The sequence below is a fragment of the Saccopteryx leptura genome, chromosome 3, assembly GCF_036850995.1.
Source record: "Saccopteryx leptura isolate mSacLep1 chromosome 3, mSacLep1_pri_phased_curated, whole genome shotgun sequence".
In the NCBI taxonomy this organism is placed as follows: Eukaryota; Metazoa; Chordata; class Mammalia; order Chiroptera; family Emballonuridae; genus Saccopteryx; species Saccopteryx leptura.
In genome coordinates, this window is record NC_089505.1 from 261,890,172 (window position 1) to 261,913,189 (window position 23,018).

Here is a 23,018-nt window from a genome sequence, read left to right on the forward strand (position 1 = left end):
ATCCGGCCCCCGCCGCACTTCCGGAAGGGGCACCTCTTTCATTGGTGGTCAGTGAGAGGAGCATAGTTCCCATTGAAATACTGGTCAGTTTGTTGATTTAAATTTACTTGTTCTTTATTTTAAATATTATATTTGTTCCCTTTTTTTTTTTTTTACTTTAAAATAAGATATGTGCAGTGTGCATAGGAATTTGTTCATAGTTTTTTTTTTATAGTCCAGCCCTCCAATGGTCTGAGGGACAGTGAACTGGCCCCCTGTGTAAAAAGTTTGGGGACTCCTGCCTTAGAATGATGAAATGTGAGTTGATTTACATGTTGGGATATTTTAGGAAGCGCATTCTATTATTTTGTTCTTTGGTAACATTTACATTACTATGTCTACATGGTTCAGAGCTGTTCCCTGTGGTGTTTAATCCAAATTCTAGTCCCACCTTTAAGGCCCTGAATTTTGCTCACGACTTGAACTACCATTTTATGAGCATCTTCAACCAAGCCGTATATCAGGCTCTTCACACCCAGCCCCTCAGCCATGCTTAGTCCAGCTCTCAGCCATCGTCATGCAAACTACTTTTGTCTTGTCAGGGTTTTTTAATGTGACCTGCCTTCTATCTAGAAATAGCCTCCTGTTTCTGTAAACCCATGCACCTTAACTTCTTCAAACTCCAACTCAAAACTCTACTCTTTGGGCAAACCTACCGTAGCCACCCTTCTCTGACGCTGCCTTATTCTTCATAGCTTCTGCACCTCTCAATGCAGGATATCCTTTTCCCTTTGCTGACATCCTGCTGATTTTGCTGTTTTACTTACATCTTGCCTGTTAACCTGTCGTGTAAATGCTGAGTTCCAAGAAATAAAACATTGGTCCTACTTTCCTTAAACTCTAAACCTCTTCAATCATGATTCATATGTTCATTTATTAACAAATATTTACTGAAAACCCACCATATTTCATGCATTCTGCTGGGCACTAGGAATACAGAAAAAAAGTAAGACATCGACCTCCATCCTCAAAGAGTGTGGGTCCAGGTTCTGGGGAATGTTTTAACGGATAGTCTAAGAACTTAGTGAGCTAACTATCAAGGATAGATTATACATAATTTAAAAATAAAACAAGAACTCCTCTCCCCAGGGTACTTTTTCTTAGATTATCAGGAAAATCTTGACTGACCTGAGTACTTTTGTTTGTGATAAAATACTGCTTTTGCCACTACAGATATTCTCACCACAAAGGGCTTTCATAATTACACCTGGGAGAGCCAGATCTTCTGGTACATCTGCACAAGGATGGACATTCCGCTTAGATGTAATTTCTGACATAGATGTATATTTTAGTGATTTTCTTACACATTGAGCTTTCTGACATTCTAGACAAACAGAAATGAGTATAAGTAGAAAAAAAAAAGCATAAGAGATTTAATAAAGTATAAGAATTCTTATATATGACTTTATATATTCTTTTATAACTTTCTAATATGACTTATATGCTTTATGAGTGCCATAACCAGATCTCAAAGTACAACTTTCAAAATAATAAAGTTTTTTATTTAAATAAACTAATAAACTGGCAGTACAATTGAACGTAGTTCAAAGAAATTCAGTATGTGTGTATATACGCATATCCTTCAGCATTAGATAACTTGCTAAGAGCAAAAGAGAGGATAAATATTCTAAACTTGAGTCAGAGAAGCCATAAATGAAAATGTGGTCAGTTCACGGGCTAGCAGACGCAGCTCAAGGTGTATTATAAAGCATGCACTCGGCTCCTATTTCTCAAAGGGGATTTCATACAAATGCATTGTATTGAATTTTAGAAGGTTTCCCCTCTGAAAGAATTAATAATAAAATGAATCCATGTAAATAGAAAATGTATTAAGAATATTAGTAGTCAGTGCTAGGTGAAGTGAGTCCTACTGCAGTTCTATTTAGTTTTGTTTTTTGTTTTTTGGGTTTTTTTGTATTTTTCTGAAGCTGGAAATGGGGAGAGACAGTCAGACAGATTCCCGCATGCGCCCGACCGGGATCCACCCGGCACGCCCACCAGGGGTGAGCTCTGCCCACCAGGGGGCGATGCTCTGCCCCTCCCGGGCGTCACTATGCAGCGACCAGAGCCACTCTAGCGCCTGGGGCAGAGGCCAAGGAGCCATCCCCAGCGCCTGGGCCATCTTTGCTCCAATGGAGCCTTGGCTGCGGGAGGGGAAGAGAGAGACAGAGAGGAAGGAGGCGGGGGGGGGGGGTGTGGAGAAGCAAATGGGCGCTTCTCCTATGTGCCCTGGCCGGGAATCGAACCTGGGTCCCCCGCACGCCAGGCCGACGCTCTACCGCTGTCTATTTAGTTTTTTGATAAAGAAAAAGAAAGTAGTGATAGTGGAAGCAGTGATATTTGACTTCTGTTTTTTGCTTGTTTGTTTTTATTAAATTACTTTAACTCACCCAGTATTTTTATTAAACTAATCCTTCTCAGAAGATAAATGGAACAAGGTTTTTATGTTTAAAATCTAGTTAACGATATAATAATACCACTAGAACTGTTACCCTATTTATCAAAGAGACTTCGAAGTGAATAACCAGAAAGTAGGAAGGAAATTGTAGGAGATCAGGAGTGTAATGGGGTGGAGGCAGTTTGCAGAGTGCTGTCTCAGAAGGAAGCCTCCGTCACTGGTGAGGCCTCCTCTAGAAAATGCAGCAGCCAGCCAGTCCTTGATCTTCCGCCAGCATGTAGTAAGGAAACTGGCCACATCTGAATCTCACATTGCAGTATCTCTCAGGGCTCTTATCGCTGCAAATGTTGGTACATATTCTTGACATATAACAATAGGAATTCTGCTGTCATTTCTGCATTAGTAAGTCATAAAGCTCTAAAGAAACCTCAGTAGAAATGTTTTCATCAAATGCATATGGAAAAATAATTAAAAAAAACACAAAAAAAGAACAGATCGTTTCAAAGCAAGATCATGGCACCTTCGTATAGTACCTAAAAAGGATACAGTTGTAATTATTTAAAATTATTTAGCAATAATAATAAATTTCAAAATAAAAATAAAAAACAATAACAAAAATAAATTCACCAAAACTTAAAACCCAGGTTCAAAGAATTATATAATTAGATGCTTTTAATAGGTTATTATCCAGTAACAGCCATATAGCCTTTGAGTATTTTTAATCACCCCACCCTTATTCTTTTAGAATCTCCCTTATCATTTCCACACGCAGCTAAATGAAGCTCATATCTGAGGACAACACTCTTATAACCTGAGCTTCCTACATTATTACATTGGATAGTGTAAGCGTAGTAATTCTCCTTGGAAATATTAGAATGGCAACATTCTGAGTTTCTTAAAGGGAAGGGCAAGAATTGAAGAATAAATTCTAACTGATGGCTCAATTTTTTATTATTGATTTTTGGCCCAAAGTACCACCCTGGCTGGGTCTACCACAGTGACGTTCTAAGACCCCAAGCTTGTTGCAGTTTTTTTTGTTGTTGTTTTTTTTTTTAATTTTATTTTATTTATTTATTTACAGGGACAGAGAGTCAGAGAGAGGGACAGATAGGGACAGACAGACAGGAATGGAGAGAGATGAGAAGCATCAATCATCAGTTTTTCGTTGCGACACCTTAGTTGTTCATTGATTGCTTTCTCAAAATGTGCCTTGACCGTGGGCCTTCAGCAGACCGAGTAACCCCTTGCTGGAGCCAGCGACTTTGGGTCCAAGCTGGTGAGCTTTGCTCAAGCCAGAGGAGCCCACACTCAAGCTAGTGACCTCGGGTTCTCGAACCTGGGTCCTTCCGCATCCCAGTCCAACACTCTATCCACTGCACCACCACCTGGTCAGGCACTTGTTGCAGTTTTTATGCTAACTTTGTCATCAAAGAATTATAAGTCTATATTTTTTAATGATACTTAGAGTCTTACGTTGTTGAAGAAAGCCAAAATCACATAATCCTTTCATTTGTGCTATTACCTTCATAATGTGAGCGAGAGAATGAATGCAAAGGTGATACAGATAAGGCAAAATTAAATATCACATAAATTATTGTGTAATATAAATATACACACACAGATTCACATTACATTTTGATCCCTCCAAAATTTTTTATAACAGGTTCATTATATTATGACTGAGCATTTTTACTTTTCTAAAACTATAACATACCTTAAGTCATCATTACTATATTATTTCCAGAATTGAAATGCTTTGGGAAAATATGTATTTTATACTACACCAGCCATTTCTTCTAGAGGAATATTACCAAATTAAATTCATTGCATTTTGAAATTTGCAATGAAAGGTTTATATAGTCTTGTTACCCTAAAGTTTTAACACACACACCAAAAGCAACATGGAATGCATAATATTAAAGTTTGATTTATACCCTGTTATTGGGAAGATTTTTAAAGATTTGTCAATAGAAATGATTTCAAATGCAATATGTTGGGTGGAAAAAAAACAAGTATCATGCAATTTATTTATATTTTTAAACACACAAAGTGATATTGTATAGTCTAATGGATGCATCTCTGTATACCAAAAGTATGAAAACATCTCAGAAAGAATTCAGACCTACCGGGACAGTGGTAGATGGGTGGGTAAAGGGAAGAAGATGGAGTAAGACTTGAGCTATATATATATATATATTTTTTCATTTCTTTTTTTTTTCCTGAAGTGAGAAATGGGGAAGCGGAGAGACAGACTCCCTTATGTGCCCAACTGGGATCCACCTGGCAAGCCCACTAGGGGGAGATGCTCCACTTATCTGGGCTGCTGCTCCATTGCAGCCAGAGCCATTCTAGCACCTGAGGTGGAGGCCATAGAGCCATCCTCAGCACCCAGGCCAACTTTGCTCCAATAGACCCTTGGCTGCAGGAGAGAGAGAGAGAAAAGAAGAGAGATAGAGAGAAAGAAAAGGGGGAAGGGTGGAGAAGCAGATGGGCGCTTCTTTTGTGTGCCCTGGCCGGGAATCGAACCTGGGACTTCCACGTGCTGGGCTGACGCTCTACCACTGAGCAAACCGGCCAGGGTCTGTTTTATTTCGTAACAAAATAAAGTGAGCTGAGGCAAGCAGAGCAAAATGTCAGCATTTGTTACATCTCAGTGGTTCACACTAGCATCTGTGAAATTATTTTCTGAACCCTAAAAATAATTTATCATTGTAAACATGTCCAATATAAAAATATTGCAGAGTAATGTTTCAAGAATAAAGTAAAAACTCAATTTCCTTAAAAAAAATATTATGATAATATGGAGGAAATATTAACATCCTTACAACCAACTTCAAACCCTTTCTATGTTGTGTGTCTTTCACAGACATTGATGAGTGCGCTGCAGGGACACACAACTGTAGAGCTGGCCAGGTGTGCATCAATTTACGTGGCTCCTTCGCCTGTCAGTGCCCACCAGGGTATCAGAAGCGAGGAGAGCAGTGTGTGGGTAAGTACAACAGTGCAGTAAGCAAGGTTCTATCCTGAGCCTCTGAATTGTTTAAAGCACAAGCATTCAAAACAAAGCACTCATATTTATTTGGAGAATGATAGCCAACAACTGTTTATCCTTTCATTGAATGACCATCTATATTCCACATTCCCAAGAAAACTAACCTTAAAGGTTCAGCATATTCTGGATATCAAAGTGTTGGTTACATGTTAAATTAAGCAAAAGCAAAAGTTTGGAGTATGAATGAAACCATAAAAGCAAATAAGAAAATAATTTTATATTTGCTATTTGAGGACTATAGCACTGAAACAATGAGGATACAGGCTTCATTCACTGGTTTCAACATAACATAGTTTACAAGGCAAAAGGGAAGGTTAAAATCCCATCCCCGTCCCTAACTCACACTGAGGCCTTGGGTGAGTTACTGAAATTCTCTACTTGACATTTTCCCTGTAGACTTTGAAGATAATACTAGCCCCTACTTCAGAAGCTTGTGTGTGGGAATACTTAGAACAGTGCCTGGTCTGGGGCTGAATAGCTGTATGCTATCACTATGTAATGAGCTAACATACTAAACGTTCTTTATGCTGCAAGCAGATGCAGTGCTAGTAATGCAAGTGCAGCATCTGCCTCTACTTGAGCTCCCTCAAGGCAGGGGCCAGGTCTGGTTTGTGTCACTCGTGTTGCCTTAGTCCCTGAAGAGTGCCCACCAAGTCGATGCTCTAGGCATGTTTCTCGAATGACTGGAAGAACACAGTATGAGGAGGCTGGCTGGCAAATAAGAGGTAAACTAAAGTGTTCTGGGCTCCGTTGTGAAACCCAGTACTACACATGAAACTCTTTAATTGACTCCCTCTGTCCATGGATTTACATACCACCTCTTACCATAGAAGTGACGAGTCTATTTTCTCTTAGAAACAGAGGATCCGGATGTGGGGACAGGCAATCAGTATCCATTTTCGCCTGAGAATGTGAGCTGTTGATGTCAGGATGTCAACACTGAGCTCCTCATGGGCCCCAGTGGAGTTCTGCCTGCCATGGGCTGTTCCTAGAGGCTGGGGTTACTGCCCAGCCTCCGAGGAAGGCCCAGGGTTTGTAGTGACTGAAACTGTGACTTAGGAGAAGATTATGTGGAAAACTCCACAGACACCAAAATTTTGCCCACTGTATTAGTCAGGAAAATAAACAATTGAGAGCATAAAAAGTACAGAAAAAGAACTAATCCAAACTACTTTGGGAAGAACCAAAAATGGAACACATAGTTATTGCTCTTTGTGATATGCTAGGAGGAGACATTCTTAAATTCAGTCTAATTGTGTGGTATTGCTCTCACCCAGAAAAACAATTCTACATTCCTCAACAGAGTATATAGGTCTTCCTTAAGATGATCCTTGTCCAGCCCTGAACACTCCTCTTCCACCAAAAAAATTAAAAACTAAACCTCCAGCTCTATCCCACTACTTATAATCCCCCACATATATCTCATGGTGTCACACTTTGGTGCCTGTGAATAAGCTCTTTCAGCACCAGGAGTATGCACTCCTGGAAAACTCCTATTTAACTCTAAAATCTATAATCTAAAATCCCAGCTCAGAGTCATTTCCTCGGGGAAGCTGTCCATGATCTACCCCAATATAATTAGTCACTGCCTCCTCTATGCCAGTACTTATTAAATTTTGATAGACCCTTTTTGTAAATTTCCTATCTTCTATAAACTACAATAAAAATGTTGTGGTAACACCAAATTGCTATTTCTGAAGAACTAATCTCTTCTGTACTTATTTGTTGCAGACTGGTCGAAATAGTCCATGGACCAGCAGTGATCAGCAGGCCATACATACTTTGAGTAGCACAGTGCTCCTTCTGTCCCTTATACACCTTTCTGTTGTTGACCTTATCATTCCATGCAGTAATCTGTTCATGCCCATCTTCCGTACTGTATGGGGAGAGAATGTATGTATACTTATCATCATTTTAAACCTGCATTGCTAAACACAATGCTAGCAAATAACAGTGGTTCAATGAATATTCACTGGTTATAAAGACACATCATTTATTCATGAAATATTTATTGAAGGCTAACTGTGTGCCCGCTACTGTCTTGGGTGCTAGGACATCATGGTGAACAAACAGATTATACAGAATCACAGCCCTCATGGAGCTATTAGAAAGTACCATTTATACAAATTAGCTATTGAGACTGGCACCTGGGTATAATACTGGGTACTAAGAACAAGTATACTAAAATTGCTCATAGTTGATATGATGTTTCCATTCATTCAACTAATGTTTAGTGAGCACCTACTATGCCAGGCCCTGTTGCAGGTATTAAGCATATAGCAATGAACAGACAAAAAATACTCTACTTCCACCTCAAGAGGAAGAGATAGGTCATATCTGCCATGCATTATAGTGGGGGAAACAGGCAAGAAGCAAATAAGCATGTAACACCATCTAGGCATGTCAATGTCTACAAAGAAATATAAAGCAGGATAAGGGGATAGATAAAGCAAAGAAACTATTTTATATGGATGTTCAGAGATGGTCTTCCTCAGGTGATATTTGAGCAGACACCTAAATAAATCAGGGGGGAAGCCATGTGCGTAACATTATCATTTGTTTCAATATTCAAGTTAACTCAAATAGATTTTGCAACTTATAAATAATAACTCCTATTTATTTTTTCCTGTTTTGTGTAAGGAAATTTGCCTATCTTATGTCATGCAATCATTCCAACAGTTCTACCACATTATTGTACTATCACTTATGGACGAGGAAATGGAAGCTCCAAGAGGTTAACAACAAGCTAGCAATTGACAGATTTTTTTTTAACGAATTCAGATTACCCTGAGGCTTTTGAACACAATCCTTCCCACGCTTTTAGTTATTAAAGTGCCAGAAGAGTTTGCATAAAGTTTGATTTTCACTTTTTTTTTTTACTATAAGACAGTGTCACTACATCGTTTTACAGTGTACATTCATAATTGTTATTTTAAATTACCCATGCATGATGGAGTCGTCATAAAGTGTACAGTTAGGAATTAGTGAAATTTTATTATGCTTCTGAGATATTAATCTCACTCTGAAAATCCTCAATTGAGCATTTTATAGTTGGAGATGTTTATATGAGAAGGACACGGGCTGGAACACTTCATCACTGTGTCAGAGGGTAGTTTTGTTTAGCATCTTATTCCTTCCACAGTGTTCTTTCATTTGATTCTCACAGAAATATTATAAGATACACACAGCAAGCATTACTATCCACATTTTACAAAAGAAAAAACCAAGATACTGAACATTTAAATGATTTCGCCAGTTACCAACTAAATAGAAGCCCACCCTTCTTTCTCTTAGTTTATGCACTTCACTCAATTCTTTGATAGTTCTTTTTTACTTGTTATTTAAGTAAGCTTTTAGATCTTCAATTTGACATCCTCATATTTAAATATATATGAAATAGCCTTAATTACTTTTCTCTCTTTTAAATCTCAACCCACCCGGCTAGGTTTATGAAGTCTTTTTTCTTAACATCTCACATAACTGTGAGATGCAGAGCAACATATATTTAAAGCACATATATCCTAATTTTTTAAAAAAAAATAATAATTGCTTTTAAAATAAGGTCTTCTTTAGATAGATTTTCTAAATAATCTTTTTCTGAGAACTTGAGAGCAAACAGCTGTGGATAATCAATAATGTAGCTTTCTTTGTGTGTGTGTGTGCCTGTTAATGTAGATATAGATGAATGCACCATGCCTCCATATTGCCATCAAAGATGCGTGAACACACCAGGATCATTTTATTGCCAGTGCAGTCCTGGGTTTCAGTTGGCAGCCAACAACTATACCTGCGTAGGTAAGCCTTTTGGGAACTGCCATCCTGACTGGTTTCTGTCTTCAAAAAAAATAAATAAATAACTCCATACCACATTGCTATATTTCTAGTTTTCTTTATTCTTGAGTGAACTGGTTTCCATCATCTTCCCTGACGAAAGCTGAAAAGACAATAACCGATCTTTTTCTTAAAACACATCAAGATGTGAATGGAAATCTTTGCTAATCTTGGTTTTAGTTCTTTTCTCTGGTGTATCAAAAAAAGAGAGAAAGAGAGAGAGAAAGTGAGATCCATTGATATACACACACCAATTAGTCAACAGTGTGTGATAGAAAAACTGGAGGTGCCAAAGGGATTACTGCAAGTTCACGTACATAGACTTTCCACTGAAAGTGCATCTGATTTTTACATGCTTCTTCTCCTCTTTCAGAATGCAATGTCATGGCACACAATCTTAAGATTGGCATGACATGGAAAGAATCTAGTGCAGGAAAAATGCCTTTTCACAGTATTTTCAGTGCTTTAGAGCATTGCAAAACTCTGTATGGGTCTCAAAGGCTTATGTTATAATTGTAATGGAATTTAACAGAACCCATTTAAAAAGTAATAAATAGCACAGATAAATCTTCACTACAGCATGCTGAGAGACCGTATCAGTATAAGTGTCTTATATCAATTATTTATAGACTTGGCATTTTGCATCTGAACAACAATAAAAGAAAATAGACACTGGAATGTATATTTATTAGAATCATTAAATTCTTCTGGAAAGATTCATCAAACCCCAAAATAACTGTCATTTCCAGAAAAAAAAAATTCTGGTGTTTCTAAAAGAAGTATACAACAGATGTTTGAAGTTGTTTCAAAAAATATGAAAACCTGAATGGATGTTCTCCAATGAGCTTCTGCAGGGCAAAGAATCCAGCTAGGGAATTACTCACTTATCATCAAGTGACAAAGGTATAAAAGAGCAAGGATATGTTTAAAGACATAGGTATATAAATGTATATAACTTTCCCTTTCAGACATAAATGAATGTGATGCCAGCAATCAGTGTGCTCAGCAATGCTACAACATTCTTGGTTCGTTCATCTGTCAGTGTAATCAAGGATATGAGCTAAGTAGTGACAGGCTCAACTGTGAAGGTAAAAGATCTTACAGATTATTTTTAATAAGACTCTTGATTGCTATTCTTTTATTTGATTATGTCTCTGTTTATGAAAACAGATTTTTATCCATGGAAATTATATTCTAAACTCCAATTACTTCATTTGGAACATTGACTTTTTAGTATGTTATCAAGAAAAAGGAGAAGAAAAAAATTACTTAAATGTGAGGGTGGGTCTAATAATTAGAAGGGTGTGCTAGTAGTATCTTGCTTCTCAAAGTCTGACCCAATGGCCAGCAACATCAGCACCTCCTGGGAGCTTGTGAGAAATACAGAATCTCAGGTCGCTGCCCAGACCTACTGAGTCAGATCCGCATCCAACTCTAGGTGTGCACATTTAAGTTCAGAAAATGCTGATTGTATGTTAGAATAGAAACCAAGAGACCTGGATCCTAGTCCTATTCCTGCCGCTGTGTGACTTGGGCACGTATCTTAAATTGCCTGGGTTTCACTTTCCACCTAAGAGGGCCATTTAACTGAAGGGATAACCTTCAGAGTCCATTGCACATGCTCATTCCACTGTATAACTTAAAAAGCGTAAGACATTCTGAGGGAGTGCCATTGACACTGGATGTCTCTGACTTCTTCATGGACCCTCCCTACTTTACTTGGAGCTACAAAGGACATACTCAATATTTTACCCAGAGAGGCCTCGCATTATGCTACTGTGCTCAAAATCAAAAGGGGTTAAATCAGACACCCACCTCTACCCTTCTAAGCATACTATAAGGGCATCATCATTGATAAATGCAAACAAAGCATTTTTTCCCTGAAGGCCAGACCCTGCCAGGATGTCATCTCTAGAAGTTAGCACAGGGATGGGACTTGAAGTTCAAAGCTCAGATGAACTTGCCACACAATTTCTGAGAAAGTAAATATGAATCTGGATCATGGATGGGTCTGCATGGCCTAAAATTAAAAAATCAACCATAAACTAGTTCATTAACTCTGCTAAGTTCATATGGTTAGGTCCAGGATTTAACAAACTGTCAGCAATGATTGAGTAAAACTGATAGTAAGATATAGGATCATTTACGACAACATGATGGACCTTGATAACATTATACTGAGTGAAATAAGTAAATCAGAAAAAACTAAGAACTATATGATTCCATACATAGGTGGGATACAAAATTGAGACTCATGGACATGGATGAGTGCAGTGGTTACCAGGGGGAGGGGAAGGGAGGAGAGGGAGGGGGAGGAGGGAGGGAAGGGGCATAAAGAAAACCAAATAAAAGGTGAAGGAGGACAAAAAAAAGTAAGGCAAACTCTTTGTGCTGTGAAGCTCTTGAGCAATTTTCAGCCAGAGTGCTGTGGCACACTAGTGTGCCACAAGGATTTTTAGAACATGCAATACATGATTATTTAATCAGGGGCACTGACCTCTTTTCCCTTATACTGTCAAATAAAAAATGACAACAGCCAACACAATCATAGCCATCCAGTGTGAATGAATCAAAATTATACTTATTTGTCTTTATCAGAATTTTTCACAGAATTTTAGTAATTTGTTTTTGTGTGCCATAAGATGAAAAAAATTGAAAATTGCTGTTCTGGATCTAGAGGAAATAAGCTGATATTGTTAGAATTTATCCTTGAGCTTCTTATAAAGTATTGTATTTCTATTTCAGAGTTTGCAGTAATTTTACTCTTACCTCATCTAAAAAATATTGCCAAAGTAGTTTTTCAGTTCTGTGTCCTTGCTCCTCAACAGACATTGATGAATGCAGAACCTCAAGCTACCTGTGTCAATATCAATGTGTCAATGAACCTGGGAAATTCTCATGTATGTGCCCCCAGGGATACCAAGTGGTGAGAAGTAGAACATGTCAGGGTAAGTTTATTGTTTTTGTATCTGTTATGTTCAGTTTTAAACAGGAAGAGTAGGGAGGAATTATAGCATTCTCTACCATAGACTTTTCATTTTTTCCACCTTAAATATACAACTTGTGCTCTTTTTTCCTCCTGTTCATTATGAGATATGCATATCTCATAAAAAAGGTATTGGCTAAAAAACAAAAAATATGGTAGTTACTGTTAATATTTACTTTCCTCAAAATTTAAATTAATTGTGTTTCTTTCTTAAAATATAAATAATTTTAATGAAATATTGATATCCCTTCTATATAGCCTATATAATCTCCATGATACATGCCTTCTAAGCATCCACCAGAAAAGATTCAATTATTATTATATTTCACCAGGAGTTTGAGTCAAGAGCATAAGCTTAATAATGTGGGTTAGGTATACCTAAAGCAGTCTCAATTCTCTAAAACACTAGGATTATAAATTGGGTAGTAGTTTAGATCCTGAGAAAATCAGAATGTATATGTTAAAATATGCTTGAATTCTTTGGCAAAAAACCCCCAAAACTACTAGTACATAAATAGCTAATGTCCTTGGATCCAGTTTTAAAATAAACAAATAGGTGATCTTTATACACACATACATAGGTGGCAGAAGCAGCTCTCTACTTGTATGATATCAGTCAGAGTCTCTCCAGAAGATCTGAAAATATGCACCCTCTTCTCCCTACCATCAATGTCACATGTGGCTTCAAATTTTATTAACAGGGAAAAGACACTTATAAAACCAAAAATGTAGGTAATTCTGGAAAAGCTAGTACAGTCACTGACATTTACATAAAGCAATAAGAGAATGAAAAAAAAATGACTGAACTTGAAGATGGAAAATCTGTTTGAGTCCTAGCTGTACTGCATTCTATCTATATAATCTTGAACAAATTATCAAACTTCTCTGAGTCTCGGCTTTCTCAATTGGAAAAGGGAGTTGAAGGAGGGAAGTGAAATAATATACATAAAAATTATTTGTACTTAAACCCTATATAATTCAAGATGTTTTTACGAAATTTACCTAGCAACATAAATAGTGAGTAGCAAATCTTCTTCAGAGAGTCCTTTCTAATCAGAATTGAGAGAGGGCACCTAGTGCAGTGAAATCTTATTAAGAAAGGAAAAGATCAAGGAAAGGAGACACTGGGGATTCTCAGTCTTTATCATGATTTTACAGAAAAATACTAACTCAGAAAAGTAAAATCCATTGACCTGGAATTTATCAGTAAACACATGATTATTCAACTAGATTCCAACCCCCAAATATGAGCACAATCAGAATGTCATTCACTGAACAATGAATATCTTTATACCCCTTTCCAGGTTATTAAAGACTCTGTAGTGTTAATTGTGGAAAACATTGCATTCCAATGGTTTTACTTTCTGAACCCTAATTGAGACTTTTAACATGAATATTACATGCTGGAAAATGTTAGCCAGTGGGATATCTTAACCAATTTCCCTGGAGTCCTTCACACAGATGTCTATGTGTTTCTCACCCTAAATGGATTTGATACTCAGCAAAGGAAAGAAGCAAAGTAATATACAGTGGAATCTTACCTGCCTAGCCTGTATATCTGAAAACATTAATATGTTATAATTAAAGGTGAAAATGCACTGAAAATTGAAATAAGGGACTCATGAGTGTTATATCTTGAAGATAGATACACAGCTTCAGAAGTTTTGACTAAGCCAAACAGTGTGTGTGTGTGTGTGTGTGTGTGTGTGTGTGTGTGTGTGTGTGTGTGAAAGAGACATCCTTTTAAAGTACAGAGTAATTGGTTTCCCCACTGAGACTGTCCTTTCCCAACCTCATCCACAGACTAAAGTAAAACTGAAAGAGTTTTGATTCTTACATTCTTCCAAAAGGCTTATTATGAGGGTGAAATAACTTTTCTTGTTTCCATGGTCTTGCAAAAATAAAAATGGTATTGTAGGGTGCAGAAGAGGGAGAGGAAGACAAAAAACAAGAGGCAAAGAGAGAATACGCAAACACATAGACACACTCATCAATATGTTAATACTATTAAAATTTTCTGAAAAACCTTCCAGAATGATTAAGGTGTCCATTATGCTAAGCTCTAAATTAAATTACTGCAAGTAATATATGAAACTATTATATAAAATTTCTTTTGCTGCTATTGGACTCTATTATAACAAACCAAACCAGTCTTAGTTTTCCCTGTAGCTAAATATCATCTTTATTAAAAAAAAACAAAAACTGAAAAGATAACACAACTGTGATGTCTTCTGAGGAACTGAAGTTCTTTCTTTAGCCATAGCCAGTCCAAAAGAAGACATTTCTTGTAATTGACTTTAGGAAAACTCAGAGCTTTCCCAGTCTTCTTTGGGTTCCAGATAGCTTTAGCCAGTTTGGAAAATAAAAGAAAGTTGTCATTTTTCTCTCTGTCCCCCCAGAACAAGGCATGGATTTATTCTCATTTAGAGGATGCTATATCTTACAGTAGAGAAGTTGCCTGTCACTAACTGATTTATGTCAAATAAAGATATGTTTCTTACCTATCTCCATGTGGTTTATGTTAGGAGCAATTTAGTTCAATTTAACATTTCTTATAAATTCAGGTACCCCCAGTGCATTAATTCTAGGTGATGAGGAAACATAAAAATGTGTTTGCTAGCCCTTTCCCTGAGGGCACTTGCAGGCTGTTAGAAGGGTGAAGACAAACGTGCCTATTTCAATAATGCAAAGCAGAAAGCAATAAAGATCCAAAAAGAATAACATGAGCTATGAGAATTCAGACAGAAGAAAGAGATCATATCTCAGCAACTAGCCCATGCCTGACTTACAGCAAGGATTCAATAAATGAGTAAATTAACAAATGAAAATATCCAATTGTGGGGAAAGAATGATTCAGGAAAGACTTATATTGGAACCCGACCACGTGGTGGCACAGAGGATAGAGTATCGGACTGGGACACGGAGGACCCAGGTTCGAAACCCCGAGGTCACCCGCTTGAGCACGGGCGCATCCAGCTCGAGTGCAGGGTTTCTGGCTTGAGCGTGGGATCGTAGACATGATCCTATGGTCGCTAGCTTGAGCTCAAGATCGCTGGCTTGAGCAAGGGGTCACTGGCTTGGCTGGAGTGCCCTAGTCAAGGCACATATGAGAAAGTAATCAATGAACAACTAAGGTGGCGCAACAAAGAATTGATGCTTCTCGTTTTCTCCCTTCCTATTTGTCCCTATTTGTCCCTTTCTGACTCTCTCTGTCTCTATCAAAAAAAAAAAAAAAAAAGACATATTGGATAAAATTTAAATCACTACTCAAATGCAAAAGGAATACAGATGTAATATATATGTTAGTTTGTTGTTGTTGTTGTTGTTAATGTAATGGCTCTCTAGTGAAACTGTTCGCTCAGATATTATTTGGGAGTTTCTAATTCCTAAATCTAAAATCGGTCTTTGTCCAGCCTGGCCTGTCTACAACCCTCTTTCCCAGGTCTCTCGTCCCCTCTGACTTCCTTAGACTACCTTTTCCTGGGTTGCCTCAAGACTGATAGCCTCTTCCTTAGTTCCTCTTCTTCCACACTGTCTTTAGCTAGCTATGCTCTACAAGGTGGAACATGTATAGCTTCATTCTTGTGCTGTGCTTTCTCCGGAGAGTATAATCCACGCCCAGAGCATCAACTACCCACCAGCATGCTATTGCACTGAAACCACATCTCTAGCCTTTATCTTTCTCTGAAGCTTCTAAGACAGTAAACTGAGCTCTGCATAGTTTTTGCTTGCTGCTTTCTCAGCCTGGGAGGCCCTCTTCCCCCCAACCATGAAAATCCCATCCAGCCACCACCCTTGAAGGCCAAATTGAGATGCCTCCTCCTCCCTTCAGTCTTCTCTAGTTTCCCAGGCACATTTAATCAATTCTAATTAAATGTGCTTCTAATCTTTCAGTGCACTTATTAATATCTTCTTTAATTCCATTTTATTTTATAACTAACTATTACCATATCTATAGTGCTAACCATACTGCTTACAAAACTTAGGGGATATTTTATAGTTTCATATTCATTTTTTAAATATCCCTTAATTTTTGTGAGCAGTATAAATTATAATCTCCCTTAGGGAAAGAATTGATGTTTTTCACTTTTTAATTTTTAATTTTTTTATTCATTTTTAGAGAGGAGAGAGGGGGAGAGAGAGAGACAGAGAGGGAGAGAGAGGAGAGAGAGACAGAGAGAGAGAAAGGGGAGGAGCTGGAAGCATCAACTCCCATATGTGCCTTGACCGGGCAAGCCCAGGGTTTCGAACTGGCGACTTCAGCATTTCCAGGTCAATGCTTTATCCACTGCACCACCACAGGTCAGGCTTCACTTTTATTTATTTATCTTTTTTCATTTTAGAAAGAAAGGAGGGAGAGATAGAGAAGGGGGGAGGGAAATAAAGAATCAACAATTTGTTGTTCCACTTATTTATACATTCATTGGTGGAATCTTATATTTGCCCTGACCAGGAATTGAACTTGCAATTTTGGTATGTTGGAAATATGCTCTAACCAACTGAGCCTCCCTGCCAGGGCAATGTCTTTCACTTTCATACAAATAGAATCAATGGCTAGCTTTTGGTTTTGAATTTAGCACATAAACAATAGGTATTTGATAAAATATCATGAAATGACACACACTGATTTTTCTATAATGGCTCTGTATGCTGAATTAAATGCAATGAACTGGGTTCCATCCATCCTTGTGTTTAAAAACAAATTAAACACAATGCAGATTCCCAAACACCTCCTTCCTTGCAAACCAGAGTCTGCCACTTATACAACTTACTTAGATCAGTAAACTCTTTGACTCTGTATTCTACAGATATAAATGAGTGTGAGACCACAAATGAATGTCGAGAAGATGAAATGTGTTGGAATTATCATGGCGGCTTCCGTTGTTACCCACGAAATCCTTGTCAAGATCCCTACGTTCTAACATCAGAGAAGTGAGAAAAATCAAAATTTCTGAAAGTGAGAGTTTTCCGGTCTTACCTAGCCAAACTGCTGACTATTTCTCTTTGCCTTCACAGTCGATGTGTTTGCCAAGTCTCAAATGCAGTATGCCGAGAACTTCCCCAGTCCATAGTCTACAAATACATGAGCATCCGATCTGATAGGTCTGTGCCATCAGACATCTTCCAGATACAGGCCACAACCATTTATACCAACACTATCAATACTTTCCAGATTAAATCTGGGAATGAAAACGGGGAGTTCTACCTAAGAGTAAGTATCCTGAGGGCAACCTTAGCTGTTGAGAAAGGTTCAGGTTTGTTGGTATCATTTGGTAGTATTCATGTGGAAAGAAAGCTAACATTTAAAGGCACGTGTACGGCCTTCCTGTGTGTGCATTCTCTTTCAGTCCTCTTGCTTCATAACACTGTAAGATAGATTATATATATATCCATTTTTTACACCATAGAAAAGCAAGACTCAGACAGATTGAGTAGCTTCCCTAAAGTCATTTACATAACAACTTGTAGACCCTACTGGAGTTGTGTATGACCACCAAAACACAAGCCTACACACACACACACACACACACACACACACACACACACACACACACACACTCACACACACTCCAAATTAGTGATAGTTATTTAATTGTACCTAGAAAAAAAAATTCCTGAAGAGCTTTTCAAAAACCATGAATTCCTTATTGTTACATTCACAAGATTATTCACATTTTTACAAACTAAATCTAAGAAGTGATCCCAACCCACCGCAACATATGTGTCAATAGTTGTATCACTCTTGTAAACCTCTTCCAGGCAGAAAATATGAAGCCACCATTGTGCTTCCCCCTCTTTCATTACCTATATGAACTCTTTCTTTGAGTTAGGCCATTTCTTTATTCACAGTGTCTTCTGGGTTATATTTGCTCCCCCATACCCCTGCCTCTCTTCCTTTAAACTTGCTCTTAGCACCTCCCCAATCCCTCCAACAGATTCCAAGTAGATCTTCCTGACTCTAGTGCCTCAGCCTTCCAGTCACCCCTGCAAAATCTCAGCAAGTTCATTTTAGGTCAAAATTCTGACATATTTTATATACAGCTCACCACTTCATGTGAAAATGATGGCACCCCACCAAGCCGTTGACAGGGTTACGGTAACTGTCTCAAGCTAAGGATGTTATTCACGCAGTCACAATTTTCTCAAAACTCCTTTGGGCACTCTTCATTTTTAATCAAATTTTAAAGTCAATATTTCATTTTGAGAATATGAAAAGTAAATTGGGAAATTCATCCTTGTGGTAAAGTTTACAGATTTTTAATGTTTATACTTTTACGCTGTTCTTTGCTATATTAAGTTCTCTTCCAGCTCCAGAATTATGTGATTCTGTTTCTTTGCCAGTAAATTAGAAATGATTAATTTCTCATGACCAACTTCTGAAGAGAAAAAACAAACCCAAAATACAATCTATTACTATTCTGTTTTCTAATAGCTAAGAATAAAGCTCTGTAACATTTGATGCTTTAAATTTGAGAAAGACTACATAATGTAAGAAGTTTACTCTAAATGAATTTCACACAGTTTAGATAATACCAATTTAATAATTCTATCCCAAACAAATAACATTGTATGTAACCCATGGCAATAAAATAGGTTCATCTAAAAATCTTCTTTAAAAATAATTTTCCATTTTGAACTCTTTACTATAATTTAAGAAAATAAAATTTCCTAGCAGAATCAACTAACAGTGAAGTAAAGTTCCAGCATGTTTTTTTCTTGCAATAAGCATGACACTTTAAAAGTTTTATGATTCATATCAGGGCATTTATTGACTTGATGTTTCAAATATAGTGTTTTTCTCAAGTAAAATCCTTCTTTTCTTATGAATGATCTAAAACATTGCCAATTTTGATAGTCCTAGAGTTAAATAACATTAAACTTGAAAGAAGAAAACATTTAAAATAAAAAAGCATTTCAAGACTACTAATCACATTATTCAAAAAGTAATTAGATTACATTCTACAAAATTTCTCCACTGAAATTCCACTTGTATAGAGGATATTTAATGCATAAGAATCAATTAGCAGACCTTTATTAAGCACCTACTGGATGCTGAGTTCCATGCTAGGTGCATGTAATAGTGCCTTTTTTTCAAAGAACTTTAAACATTGTTATGTGGTAAAAGTTAACATCTATGAAAAAAAAGAAGGAAAGTTTGAGTTTAAGTCCATGGTCTAGGACATAAAAGAATTAATATAGGCTGAAATAGTCAAGGAATTTTTCTTGATGATTGTGAGACTGGACCTGAACCTTGAAAGGATCTGTGGTGTGCAGGATTATATTTATATTCCTTTGGGAAGAATGCTGAGAAAAACATCTTCCCTAGATAAAGGGATATCTTGTAAAGAAGTATATACTACATTAAATTGAAGGTAGAATACCATCCTTCTCCCCTCCTTCCCACTACCTATCCTCCCTTACTAAGCCTTATTTTTCTTCATAGTCCTTTTCAACACTTCATAGTATTTATTTGTCTATGTCACCCACTGGAGTGTGAGTGTAATGAGAGCAGAGACTTGAGCTGTACGTTCACTCTTCCATGCACAACACCCAGAATGGTACCTGGCACGTAACAAGTGAGCAAAAAAATTTTAGATGAACTTAATTCAACCAATATTTTCAGGATATTACTATTACCTACAAGAGGCAAGCACCATGCTAAGTCCTAGAGACACAACAGTGAATAAAACTCAGCCAATTCTGGCCTGACCTGTGGTCGTGCAGTGGGATAAAGTGTCAACCTGGAACACTGAGGTCACCAGTTCAAAACCTTGGGCTTGCCTGCTCAAGGCACATATGGGAGTTGATGCTTCCTGCTCCTCTCCCTCTCTCTCTCTCTCTCTCTCTCTCTCCTCTCTCTCTAAAAATCAATAAATAAAATATTTTTTAAAAAATTAAAAGAAAAAAACTCAGCCAATTCCTGCCCCAGTGGAGCTTATAGTCAAGACATCAAAAGTTCACAAATTTACTGAATGTTACAATTGACTGTTGCAAGTCGCTCATGAGTGCATAACAAGTCCACACCTAACTGAGACAAGAGAGGTCTGTGAGCCTCTTGGAAGAAGTTGATTTAAACTGAAGATTAGAAATTAGAGACTAGTAAATGGAAGGAATTAGAAGAGGACCAGTTTGTCTGGAACTCCAAGTGCTATACATAGGCAGAGTGGCTTGAGAGGAGCTTGGAGAGAGATGAACAAGGCCGGGATTACACAATGCCTTACAGACCATATTAAGGGTTTCAGGTGAACGCATCATTATCAGATTTGCATGTTAAAAAGGTGTGTGGTGCCTGACCAGGCAGTGGTGCAGTGGATAGAGCATCAGACTGGGATGCAGAGGACCCAGGTTCGAAACTCCAAGGTTACTAACTAGAGTGCAGGGTCGCTGGCTTGAGCATGGGATCATAAACATGACCCCATGGTCGTTGGCTTAAGCCTAAGGTCACTGGCTCGAGCAAGGGGTCACTGACTCTGCTGTAGCTCCCAGGTCAAGGCACATATGAGAAAACAATAAATAAACGACTAAGGAACCGCAATGAAGAATTGATGCTTCTCATTTCTCTCCCTATCTGTCCCTCTCTCTGACTCTCTCTCTCTCTGTCTCTGTAAAAAAAAAAAAAAAAAAAAAGATGTGTGGCTACACTGTAGAGCCTGGATTGAAATGGAGCAAGAAACCAGTAGTAGTTCAAGAGATGGGAGACTAGCATTGTAGTAGTGAGTCCAAAAGAACTGAACAGATTTATGAAAATGTAGGATGAACTACATGACTTACAGTAGTTAACCCATTTGTTATGGGGAGGTGGAGGAGAAGGAAACAACAAGGAAAACCTCCAAGTTTCTTTCACGAGCAACAGTAAATGGTGGTGCCATTTACTAAGATAGGGAAAAAGGAGACAGTCTAAAGAGGAAGGGAAGGAGTTCCATTTGGAGATATTGAGTCCTGGTCAATATTCCTGGCCATCTCATCCCCCATGATATACAGCTTTGTGCCACTCTGCCACCAGCCCCATGGCCACACACTGGACTTTGTTATCATTCATAACAGTTCTGTACCACAGTCTTAGTCTCCAGTGACCCACTCAGTGACTGACTCTCCTTTTTCTCTCTCAAGCCCTCACTCCTACTATATCTTCTCTTCACCCTCAAAGTGATGCTACTCCCCAACCCCTCATTTTTCATTGTCTTTCAGTCTATCATTTGATGGACCCTTGAAGTATTCTGTCACCAACACCTCAACTCCTTAACCAACAACCTAGATCAATCCCATAGTCTATATCTATTTTCATACCCAACTTTCAGCACAGATTGATAACACTATAAGTCTCCAACTTCAAATGGGTCCTCAGTATGCTCAACAATATAATTACTTCATTTTATTTCTTCTCTTCAGCTCCTGATCTCAAATGTCCCCATACTCTTTAAATCTGTACACTCACCATTTTCAGAAAGTGACCTCATCTTCTAATCTTCTCAAACCACTGAGGCCAACAGGCATGAAATTACCTGAATTTTGCGTTCCATTCTCTGCAAATTTAAGTCCATGAGTCTCCCTTTCTACATTCTCTCTCAAACTTTCCAAAGACAAGGTTTCACTTGTGTCAATCAAGGACAGCCGACCACCTGTATTCTTCATCTTCTATCCTCTAAAACCTGTTCTGTCAAACACCAGTCTATTTCCTTCATATTTAACTTGTTTATTCCTTTAGATGTGGCTCTTCTCTCTTGACCCTTCATAGCCAATGCTCTTAAAGCATAGTTAGTAACCAGTCTTTGCTTTCTCATTTCCTATCCTCACATCTCTGTTATCTGTTCCCACTACCCTATTGAAATTGTTCTGGAAAAAAGTTAACAGCAACATCCATACTGTTAACTCCGTGGGAGGAGGTATTGTTCTATTCTATTCACCCTCAACCTCTCCTGCTCAACTGGAAACTACTAGCCACTCTTTTGTTTTCCACTTAAACATCTATTTCTTTGTAGCTTCCTTCAGTGCTTTCTCTCCTGCCCACTCCTTAAATGTCAGCCCTTGTCAGACCAGTCTTATCATGTATATATTCTCTCGCTTGGTTTAATGCCACCCATTGAAGTGACTACTGAATCTTAATGTACTGTCTCTATCACTGCCCTCCTCTTAATCTTCATATTCACACATTTGTTTACCTGCCCCTCCAACCCCAACTCCCTCCACTCTTTAGCACCCATCACATCCTTTATCAAAATGAAATTGCATCAAGTTTTTCTGAACATACTGTATTTTCTGAAAATTTTCTATTTATTTTGGTGACTCTCCTCAGTCATTCAAATGTCTTCCTTCAGTTTTTGAGGGTCCTTCTTTCTTTTCACTGTGTTTATATACCTTTATGTATCTTCATTCATACCTTTTATTTCTCCATATTAACTAGCATTTGCCACATGCTATTGAAATTAACTATTTATATGTCTCTTCATCTACTAGAATGTAAACATATTCACGATGTTGAAAAGTGAAAGACAACAACTTTGTTCACCAGTTCAAAAATTATCAGATTCTCACCTGAACTCCATCTCTATATAAGGCTAGCAATATGCAATAAAAGTGAAGAGAAGTTCAACAGAAAGAGACAAATTTAAAAAAAAAAATGCAGGCTCCTGTAACTTGGAACTAATAACTATGTGTGGACAAAGGGTAAGACCCAAAAAGGGCTGGAATCAAGAAGAGACTGAGGAGTGACT

The 23,018-nt window shown here is 37.8% G+C and overlaps 1 protein-coding gene across 3 annotated transcripts in view; it reads left to right on the forward strand.

The window, feature by feature from the left end:
* Positions 1–23,018, forward strand: part of EFEMP1 (EGF containing fibulin extracellular matrix protein 1) — a 68,186-nt gene that overhangs the window by 41,991 nt on the left and 3,177 nt on the right. For all 3 annotated transcript variants that reach the window (XM_066378239.1, XM_066378238.1, XM_066378240.1), the window contains exons 5-10: positions 5,304–5,426; positions 9,165–9,284; positions 10,289–10,408; positions 12,149–12,268; positions 17,115–17,238; positions 17,323–17,518. In XM_066378239.1, the coding sequence (XP_066234336.1) occupies positions 5,304–5,426; positions 9,165–9,284; positions 10,289–10,408; positions 12,149–12,268; positions 17,115–17,238; positions 17,323–17,518 (803 nt within the window). The remainder of the gene's footprint in view (positions 1–5,303; positions 5,427–9,164; positions 9,285–10,288; positions 10,409–12,148; positions 12,269–17,114; positions 17,239–17,322; positions 17,519–23,018) is intronic.